General features: G+C 31.1%; 2 protein-coding genes across 4 annotated transcripts; one reads left to right on the forward strand and one right to left on the reverse strand.

Annotated features, from left to right (window-relative positions):
• Positions 1–10: 10 nt before the first annotated feature.
• Positions 11–1,953, forward strand: LOC106786714. Its single transcript, XM_014748416.1, has 2 exons — positions 11–1,399; positions 1,459–1,953. Exons 1-2 carry the CDS (start codon positions 260–262, stop codon positions 1,744–1,746), a joined length of 1,428 nt encoding a protein of 475 aa, XP_014603902.1. The 5' UTR covers positions 11–259; the 3' UTR covers positions 1,747–1,953.
• A 95-nt stretch (positions 1,954–2,048) lies between these two features.
• LOC106786713 (vacuolar protein sorting-associated protein 11 homolog) lies at positions 2,049–7,073 on the reverse strand. 3 transcript variants are annotated; one of them, XM_014748413.1, is made up of 14 exons: positions 6,705–7,073; positions 6,532–6,600; positions 6,272–6,445; positions 6,012–6,208; positions 5,675–5,933; positions 5,452–5,606; positions 5,129–5,362; positions 4,744–5,044; positions 4,487–4,675; positions 4,280–4,402; positions 3,695–4,208; positions 3,323–3,620; positions 2,920–3,245; positions 2,049–2,847 (listed from the first exon to the last, which is right to left on the reverse strand). In XM_014748413.1, the coding sequence occupies exons 1-14, from the start codon at positions 6,717–6,719 to the stop codon at positions 2,426–2,428; spliced, it is 3,276 nt and encodes a 1,091-aa protein (XP_014603899.1). In that variant the 5' UTR covers positions 6,720–7,073; the 3' UTR covers positions 2,049–2,425. The 3 variants fall into 3 exon arrangements, with proteins under 3 accessions (XP_014603899.1, XP_014603901.1, XP_014603900.1); XM_014748415.1 differs by having other exon boundaries at positions 6,418–6,445; positions 6,705–6,727; XM_014748414.1 differs by having other exon boundaries at positions 6,385–6,445; positions 6,705–6,727.
• Positions 7,074–10,525: the final 3,452 nt, after the last annotated feature.

Consider the following 10,525-nt stretch of genomic DNA (forward strand, 5'->3'; position numbering starts at 1 on the left):
TTGGTATATAAAAAATAAATAACGCGGTAAAAAATACTTAGAAATTTTGTATCGTGCAATGTTGGACAGTAATGTTTGTATTTTTGTCTTTTGTGGATTTTTGTTTGAATTTTCATAACTATTGTTTTGACATTGTTATTGGGAACAATTTATTAAAGCATTGTAATTATTTTTTGAATGAAAATTGCTTGATACTCTCATTTATCTTTTGCTATTAACTTTACTTAATTTCTACGGTATGTCATTATTATGAATTATAATGTCTGAAGATAGTAAATTGTTTGCAAAGCCTAAAGTTAGATTCAGTCAGGCTATTAACGTTAAGGAAAATTCTAACAAATTGGCAGATAAGAAGGATAAACATCCACCCAAAATTATAGATGATAGACTCATCAAGACATCTGTTAAACTTCAAAGTTTACATAATAAATTGGATAATGTAATTGCTATAAGTACATGTTCTAACGATGATGCAGAGAAGAAAGAGTCAGTAATTTCACACAGTGGTATACATGCTTTACATCAAAAAGAAGATGATAATTTCTTACAAGATCAATCAATTCGTAAGACAAATGACAAAGAATCTTCGACTGCAAATCTGGAAGATAATAACATAGAACAGACATCTGTAATCTGTGAAAGATTTTCACAAGAAGATGTCCTTGGTATACCTTGTTCAACGTTTCCTGTGGTTACAAATCAAAGCGATAGATGTAAAGTTCTTAAATCTAAAAATACTACGACAATAAATATTTCTGACCGATCTACAAAGAATAGCTTTGATAAAGGAAAAGAAAATAAAAATTTAGGTACAAAAAAATCATCACAATTAAGAAAAGACACAGCAATCATAAAACCTTTACATTCCAAAATTACAACTCAAATAAAAAAGAAAACAGATTCTACCAAAGTCGATACTCAACAAAAGTCAGTTGTTACAAAACGTAATACAACAAAAAGTGTAAATAAACCACATGCTTTAAATATTGACAAACAAATTAAAAAAACTTCTGATACATCTACTAAAAATTCGCAAAAGAATTTGAGTACAAAATCTAGTACAATTAATGTTATGCCATGTTACAAGTATAATAAAAATTTAGTTAAAAATAAAAGTTCTCCTGTTAAAAAATCTATCCTACGCGATATTGTAGTATCTAATGCGAAAACATACATAGAACCAAGTATATCAAAGCAAAAGCACATCGATTTGAACGTACGTCGATTAAATAAAAGTACGAACGTAAGATCAAATGTTACTCCTAGTGAAAAATTATCATATCCACAGTATAATTCGATTATGTGTACCATTAATAAGTTGGATGAAGTTAAAAAAGAGAAAATAGTAACAGACATCGAGCATTTACCTGCAACGTACAAAGATCTAGTCAATGGAAAGGTAAATTATTGTAAACATTAATTATTAACATAAATAGACATTAATTATTTGTTTTACAGATTTCAAGTGCATTGGATTTTCCTGTAAATGAAGTCATTTATAAAAATTTAGTCGATTTGTCTATAGACGAAAAACAATTTCCGAGTAAGATAATGCGTAGTAGAGACCCACAACCAAGGCAAAGAGATCTCGTACCAAAATTATCTGATTTTTTTATCCCAGAATCCGTCGATGAATATTATACTCCAATGTTTGTGAAATCAAGAAATTCTGACCTTATAGAAAATTGGAACGCTTCTCGAATTAGCAATAAAATATGCGAGTGGAAGGATAGCATGGATAATTAATCATGAGAATCAAATTTAAAAATGCACATATTAGGAATAATGCGATCCTTACTTTTTTCCGGCAGAGTAATTTATAGTATTTAAATAAGCGATTATTATTGTATATGCGATGGTATTATAATTTATATATTTTTTTACTTTGACATTTAGATTAAGTAGCACCTATTGGCTACAGATATTTTCCTAAATAAAATATATATATTTTAATAATTATTATTTTCTTTTAAACCATATACATAAATATCGTGATGTTAAATGTTATTAGTGTGTGTGTGTGTGTGTGTGGATTTATAAATGTATACTAGAGTAAAAAAGTTTATATTTCAATATATATACAGTGAAATAATATTTTAATGCATATAAGCATAATTCATGCACGATAATTGATCATTATATCCATTTTAGATGTTATGTTTTCAAATGAAATGCGAGTATGAATATTTAAATATTAAAATTAAAATTATGACTAAAAATTGCCTTTACATTCAGTGTATTACTGAATTTAATTAATTAATATTTAGACGAGCCAAGTTTGCTTTTTCTTTTTCTATAAGTGGTCATTTAATGAGTCATTTTCAGATAACCTTTCAACAGACGCATTAGTTTATTATGCACGAACATTTTTATTTCCTTCAAAACTTACCGCTTTCATGTCAGTTTAATTAAGGAAGGAAATAATTTATCTGCCAAATGGATTTAAATTTTTGTCGTAATCATTATCTTCGTCGTCGTCATCCTTAAAAGGATTTTTATCATCATCATCTTTATCCTCAGAAAATGGATTTTTCGATTCATCGTAATCATCCACTTTAAAAGGATTTACTGGTACAGTAGATGGTTTTGGTACTACGAAAAATTTCTGAATTGGAGATGATTTTGGTGTTATATTATTTAATATACGGGCTTCTCTTATGGGCACAGGCGAAGCTTTTCTCGAATTTCCTCGAGGAGTTGATATACCGCTTCCCGTTCCTGATATATTTACTTCCAATGAAGAAGAATAAACATCTGGTTTTGTAAATGAACGTATGTGTTCATCTCCAATCAAATTAGAAATATTCGAATAACCGTCTTGACTCGAGTAACGAGAATCTGGTTTAGCTGAGATATACAAATATAATAAACAAGTGAAAATTTTGAAAAATTATTCTACTAAATAATAACGATGAATACCTGACGGATTGGTATTTTTCTTTTCCGTTAGTTTAATCTTTGCTTCTGTATTAGGTCGGTAGACTAATTTTTGTTCTTCTGTTTGTACTGGCGTAGGGGACAATGATTTATCTGCATCAGTGATTACCATTAATTTTTTGAAAACACCTCTACCGAAGTAATCGGCTACCAAAGAAAATGGATCTTCTGCGCGATCCAATAAACTGTGAAACGTTTCGTGCAAATCTCTCGATTGTTCTTGCGCTCTTATAATATCCAATAATTTTTTATTATTTGGTAGACAAGCTGGACACTCATTTTCGTTTTCGGAAAAACTCTGAAAGCAACTGACAGCAAGGAAATATAAAAATTTACTTATTTCTAAACGAGATTGAAAACGATGTTTGTAATATTATTTACTCACTGCTGATGATACGAATGTTGACACATGAAATGTACAGACGGTAATTCTAATTGATGATGACAAGCACTACAACGTGAACCTTGAAAGATTATAGTATTACTTTTGATTGTCTCTATTTGTTTTCGTAAATTAGAAGTGTCTAAACGATATTTTTCCGCTAATTCGGCGTCAGCCTGTGTTTGTTCATTTTCTGATCGTAACACGCTATTTAAATAATTTCGTACATCTCCAAGTGTACAAGATAGGGATGTAGATATCGCATCGATTACCATTAAGGGTGATAAAAGCTTTTCTTGTGCTAAAAAATTAATTAACTCGATGAACCTTTTTTAATTTTATGATATAATATTTTTTAGTGCAATTTACTCTTACCTATATATGATAAAATATCAGCTAAAAGTTTAGCAGATACATTTTTATTTTTAGCTACACTCCATAGCGCTTGAATCCATAAGTTTGGATCTTGATGACCAAATCTTTTGCATGTAGCCAATACCTGTTCACTATCACCTTTTTGCAAATGGAATCTTAATATTTCTTGATACAACTTATTTTCCTCATAAATAAATAATAATCCACGACGGAAATCATGTTGATGGCACAAAATCAAAATTTGATCTTTGTCGTAAGATGCTTCCGAATTTTGTAATAATCGAAGGATTTTTTGTTCGTATTGCATTTTTGTCACATGATTATCCTGGGCTGACCAAAGATGTAAATAGTGTTCTATTAAAGTATTGTATACGAGAGTGCTCCACTTGCTTTCAGATTTGATTAAATGTTCTAAAAATTCAACCAAACGCACTGAATTATTTAAGAACAAATATATAAAATCTTCTGGATTTGCTTTGTCGACATGATGGTCCGTGCTACCGTCTAATGCGCTCTACAACGATAAAAATATAATATATTATGATTTTCTATTTATAAATGAGATCGTTGAATATACGATAATACCTGATCTACGAGTGGTTTGTTAGAAGGTCTATAATTAGTGCATAAAGCTTTTAAAAATTGCGTAGATTCATTTGGCACATTTTCTATAAGTATATTTCCATATTTTTTCATATTCGATTCTGCCTATAAAAATTCAAACATTCTATTACACTATACTTGCAATGACATATATCAAATTAAAGTAAATAATTGTTAAAGAACTCATACTTCTTCGAATTCTAACGTTTCTATATATTCCAATGCCTTTTTATATTCACGTTTATCTTCTATTTGAATTCGTAAATACCATTCATGTTTATTATGTTTTTGTGCGAGCAATAAAGCATCCTCGGGTGATGCTTGACGACAAACTTTGATTGCAATTTCAACGTCAAAATCAACTCCTCGATCTTTCGTCTAAAATTAATAAAAATTTGATAAGTCATGAATACATTTTTTTCACATTCTTATGTAATATCATTTACCATAATAAACTCTTTTAATTTATCCGTATGATTTAACTTTGTGTAGCAATTTAATAACAATGTAGTATGATCTTCTGTTGCTTGACCATTTTTATGTAACGCTTGTAAATAAGTTTTTAAGTTATCTATGTGTTGCGAATCTAAGAATTTCCGTATTACATAAGATGGTTCAAGTTTTCCAATAGTTTTAATATATTGTTCTATAGCACCATTGTGATCACTTTTCGAATACAAATGATCTCCGTATTGACGAAATATATCTACGAGACCTTCCGTATCATACTGTTGACTTTTTGCTATCCTAGAATAAAGTATAAACATTACTGATCGATTAAAAAGTATTTTCCTGAAATATGAATTATAATAATAATAAATAATATATTACCTAATAGAAACATCGTATAGATTCTTTTTAAAAAGTAATGCTAATTTTGATTGCAAATCTTTTTCATCCAGATGATACAATTTGCTATCTCCACTAAGAATAAAAAAACCACCCCATTCTGATAGAACAGCTTGTACTGATATCATAGATGCAGAAAAGACAATAAATTTATTTTGAATGTCGAGAACCGTAATCATGTGTTTATCCACACCAGGTGGTATTGGTTCAATAGTACTGTAATAAGATTATAATAGTATTAATTTATTATATTCACATAATGTTACGTGTTGTATGGGAGTTTATTATATTGAAATTCTGAATACTTTGGCTTCGCTGATATAGTCGTAGTTGTTCTCAGAACATTAGCTGCCTCTTTTGCTACTATTACTAAGTAACTTCTAAACCATTCTAACATTATCTTTTGCCCTTCAACTGCGTAGCATGGCCCTCTGCCATCAGGCGTATAGCAGTATATTGCCTATACATAATTCAAAATTAATTTATTTTCTTAATACATAGAAAGAATAAAAATTTAGCAAACCATACATCGTTACGTCCAATCATGAAATGACTATCTTGTATGGATTCAGCTAGAACGCTACATTTCTTTGCGCAGCCCATGCTGTCCAAATCAGATTTATATTCTTTATCTTTTAAAGTAATATTATACATAAATACATTATTATTCGTGGCAACAAACAAGTAAGTTTGCTTGTCCGTAGATCTTATGGCCAAACCGGTTATGGAAATGTTAGTATCTTTTAAAACTTTGATCTTATTTTTTCTTTCTCTTGTCAGGTTACCTCTAGAAGTGTAAATTTTAGATACCTATGCATTACAAACAAATGTTATAAAATACATAAAATAAATGATTTTCTTTTACCTATACAACATTATCGAACCATCTCCAAAACCAACTGCCATTAAAGAAAGACTAGTATGTACATGTAAAGTAGTCACTGGGACTGCTCTGTAACTAGGAATAGCTCTACTGATCCTAACACAGATTGGATTTCCTTGTTTATCAGGCTTTGCTAAATTCCATACTTTGATAGTAGGATTACAACCAGGTTCATCTTCCTATCAAAGGAAATGGCAAATTAAAAAGAATTAATGAATATTTTTAATAGAAATACTACTAACCCCAATAGTAAAGAGAAAAGTGGAATGTTGAACTTGCTGTGCTAAGGTTAATGTAATTTCATATGCACGAAAAGTATTAACATCGTAAGTCCTATTAACTAAGTGTACACTACCAGTATTATCTCCAAATACCAAGTGACCATTACCACTGGTTGCTGCAGTAATTTGTGCATCCTGTAGAATATAAAAAAATATCAAAGTTTTGAGACGTTTCCTGAGAAATTTGGTATGATTACAATTGATATGTTTATTAAACATACCCCAAGTGCTTTAGCTATTTTTCCAGAATCAACTTCTTTCTTAAGATCAAAAAAATTAAATCGGCGCCACTAAAAAGGAAATATTTTCTTGTAATAAAGTATCTCATGCGTAAAAGTGAGGTTATTGATAAATGAAAAAGATACAATTGACTTTTTAAAATATCTAAACTAACCTCGAAAAATGCCATTACGAACGTCCACTATTTAAATCACTCACATATATCAAAATTTAATCCATAATTTGATAGAAATATTTAAATCTACGATTGACAGCTATCTGACAACACAATCGATCGTCCTTAACATGCCTGCCACCGTTTCGTTTTAATTTGATCAGCTGATTATGACATATCTTCCATGTAAAAAACATGCGCACTAGCAAACAAACCTACGATTCTTTTTTATCCGCATTGATTAGGATGATTCATTTGAAAACGAGTCAAAGCATCAATCGAAGTAATCACAAATAAATGAGATCGGGATGAATCAGAATAAATAGCTTATTAAATATATAAAATATTTGTTCTTTTCAAATTATCATACGAGGAACATGTCGATCACTGCACTCACTACATTTGGATCCGAGCTTATACATTTCACAGATAGATGGCGAGACCATAACGTTGCAGCTAATGCAGCCATCTGGTGGGCAAGAAATAAGTTAAAAAATTCGAAATAAATAATATCTAATTTAAACGCAGAATATATTTTTTTTTTCATAGTATCGTATGTATAATTCTTATTTTCGAGATCGAATTACTTGTAAAAAAAAATGTTGATCAATCTTTATGGTTTTATTGAAGAGAAATTGATATAAAATTAAAATTAAAATTAAATTTAATTGTAAATTGGCAGGGATTCTCGGTCCGTCGTGCTATTTTGTAAGACTCTCGGAGGGTTTTGAAAAAAGAATCGCGCCAAAAACAAGACGCCAACGCAAGAAGTGTTAGCAACTTAGAGAAAGGTAAAAATATATAATAAAAAATTGCACATTAATTGCGTTGACTTCTCGAATCGATGCGCACACGTGTTAGTAAGATGTAAGTTTTGTTATATTTGTTAAAAAGGACAAACAGTTAATGTCGATGTCGGGGCGACGATAGGGATGGACGGGGGTGGGATCGGATGAGGGGAGTGGTCGTAGGGAATAGGTAGGTGGGTGTGTGTAGCGAATGATTTGCCTTCTTACAAGGTCGCCGTAGGTGTATGATGATGATGATGATGACAGGGCTTCGAAGAGAATTTGAGATAGTCAGAAGAAACTTTGAAAATCCTTTTATAAATACAATGGATCGATATTTATGGATCGGCAAACTCTGCGACGCGTAACTCGATAATACGTCTATCCTGGTCCGCCTACAATGACTTTAAACCCTTAAAAAAAAGGTATAATAGTCCTCTCGAATTATACTATATGTATATTTTTTTCATCGTTCATCGTATTTTATTGCTGCTTTACGATTCTTCGAGTATCGGACTCCAAGTATCGTTAACGACCAAACGATCTTTATTATTTTCTAACGTTAATAAATTTTGGAAAAAGAGATTTTTATATATTTATAGACAGACAGACTGACAGAAGAGAGAGAGAGAGAGAGGGAGAGAGAGAGAAAGAGAGAGAGAGAGAGAGAGAGAGGAAGAGAAAGAAAAAAGAAGATGAAGAAAGGAGAAAGAGAACGCGCGAGACAGACAGACAAATAGAGCATATTTTTTTTTCTTTCTTTCTAATTTTTTTTCTTCTTTCGGCGTCGCAGAGTTCGCGAGAGGTTACAAAAGTTCGACGAAAATTTAGATGAAATTCGCAAACGCGCGATTTGCACTTTCTCTTTTTTTCTTTTCTCCCCATATATTTTCTATTCGTTTATTTGTGTACGAAGGAAAAAACGATTCCGGATAAAGACAGACAGGCAGACGGACAGAATGATTTTCTAAATGATGATATTCTACCCGCGATTCATATTTGTATTATTTTCGAAACGATTTAGGGGAGAATTGTTCTCGCGCGCATACGAATTTCGAGCGCGGGGTGAGAGGGGGGGGTTAACGCTCCCATTTCTCGTCGGATTTGTACGTTGTGTCGTGCTCACTTTGTTTGTTTTTAGTATTTTTTTTACTTTTTAAAAAGGTATACTTCATTCTCCTAGACAGGATCAGGATTGGTGAGGAGGGGGGGGGGTTGGTTTATGGTTTAGTTTTTTTAAGCGATGAACACGACGCTCCGCTCCTAAAACATCGAACGATTATCGCCGCTTCGTTGTATATCGTATGTGTCGTATAGGAAGGTTCGCTGATCTTTCATTAATTTATTTCTTTTCTTTCTATCTTATATTATCTTTTTCTTGTTCATTTCTTTTTCTTACGTTCATTTACTTACTTACTTTCTTTCTTTCTTTCTTTCTTACTGTACATACATTCTCATCTCGTTCCTCATTTTTCGAAAAGAATTCGAAATTATTGATTCATGAAAATATTAGTTTACACGACTACCGAAACGACATTCAAAGAGACGAGTTTCGCGTCATACAAATAGGAGATAATACGTGTGTAAGTGCGCGGAATTAGATTCTTTTCGATTTTTTCGACTATAACTACCGATCTATCGACGATCCTCGATATATTATTCACCTTTTTGTTTTGTTTTTTTTTTTAATTAATTAATTATCAATACTTAATGTATTTTTTCGCAAGAGATTTTCTAACTACGTTGTTCATCTTATCGCTAAATCGTCGAAAAATCGATAAAGTTAATTTTATATCTAACGTTTATTTCTTATCTTTGTTTTCCAATCTCTTTCTCTCTTTTTCTCTTCTGTCTTTTATATTACATATATAAATAATGTTTAACTTTTGCAATACTCGCGCGCGTTTTTTCTCTCTCTTTCTCTTTCTCTTTTTCTCTTATCTACGCATATACCCATATACACATACGCATACAAACGCATTCTGTTTCTCTCTTGCACTCTTTCTTTCACATTCATTCGTTTCCATGCATTCGCGTTATATTTATTATGTGCTCGAATCGACGGATTTTGTGGCGTGCCTTAAGTCGTCTGAGAAAATCAATCCCTCCGCGAAATCATTGCTTTGCGAATTCTAGAAAGTCTTATTTTCTTCGGCGAAAATGGCATGCGTCTAATGTCGCATTAATGTTTTAACTTGAGGAATAGGTGGGCTGGTGTGTAAAGGAGGCAAGGGAAAGTGGAGGAGGGTGCTTGAAGGAAGGGTTGGTTGGAACGAGATCGGTCGATGGCGCGAAAATGTTATTTTCTTTTCAAAGAGTTTACAGACATAATATAAGTATACTTACTCTAAATAGTTACTTGTCGCATTTAAAATCGTTCAATATGTTTTCTTGCAAAGAAATCTCTCATCATTCTCTCTCTCTTACTCCCTTTCTCTTCTTATATATATATATATATATATATATATTTTTGTTACGAAACATTTAGTTTTTTTATATATATATACTTTATAAACAGGAAAAACGATTAAACACCGGGACGCTGCGATTGGCTCGAAAGAAACCGAATGCTCCCCTTAAAAGTCGATACCTCGATAGAAGAAAAAGAAGATGTATATAATAAATATTAATATGAATTCATTTTCACACGTTTCTTTCTTTTATTTTTATTGATTATTATTATATATATTTTCTTCTCTTTCGTTTCTCGTTTCGTTAATTCGATAGTACGATCTTTTCTTTTTCTTGTTTTTTTTTTTTTTTCATTTTTTCGGGAACACTCGGTACGCGTATTTCGTTAAATTGCGTATTTTCTTAATTTTTTGTTTTTTTTTTGTTTTTAATATGACTTAAGGATGCACTTCTTCGTAAAATACAATATTCCGCATCTACATTTAGTATTATAATTCTCCCCGGAGGCTTTTTCGTCATATTAATTCATCATCTTTTCCGCAAATTTATACAATAAAATATCACAGTTCTGTTCGTACCACGCAATAATATTATATTGTTTTTTTTTTATTTTTATTTTTA

The sequence above is a fragment of the Polistes canadensis genome, unplaced genomic scaffold (assembly GCF_001313835.1).
Source record: "Polistes canadensis isolate GaletaPanama2010 unplaced genomic scaffold, ASM131383v1 scaffold_80, whole genome shotgun sequence".
In the NCBI taxonomy this organism is placed as follows: Eukaryota; Metazoa; Arthropoda; class Insecta; order Hymenoptera; family Vespidae; genus Polistes; species Polistes canadensis.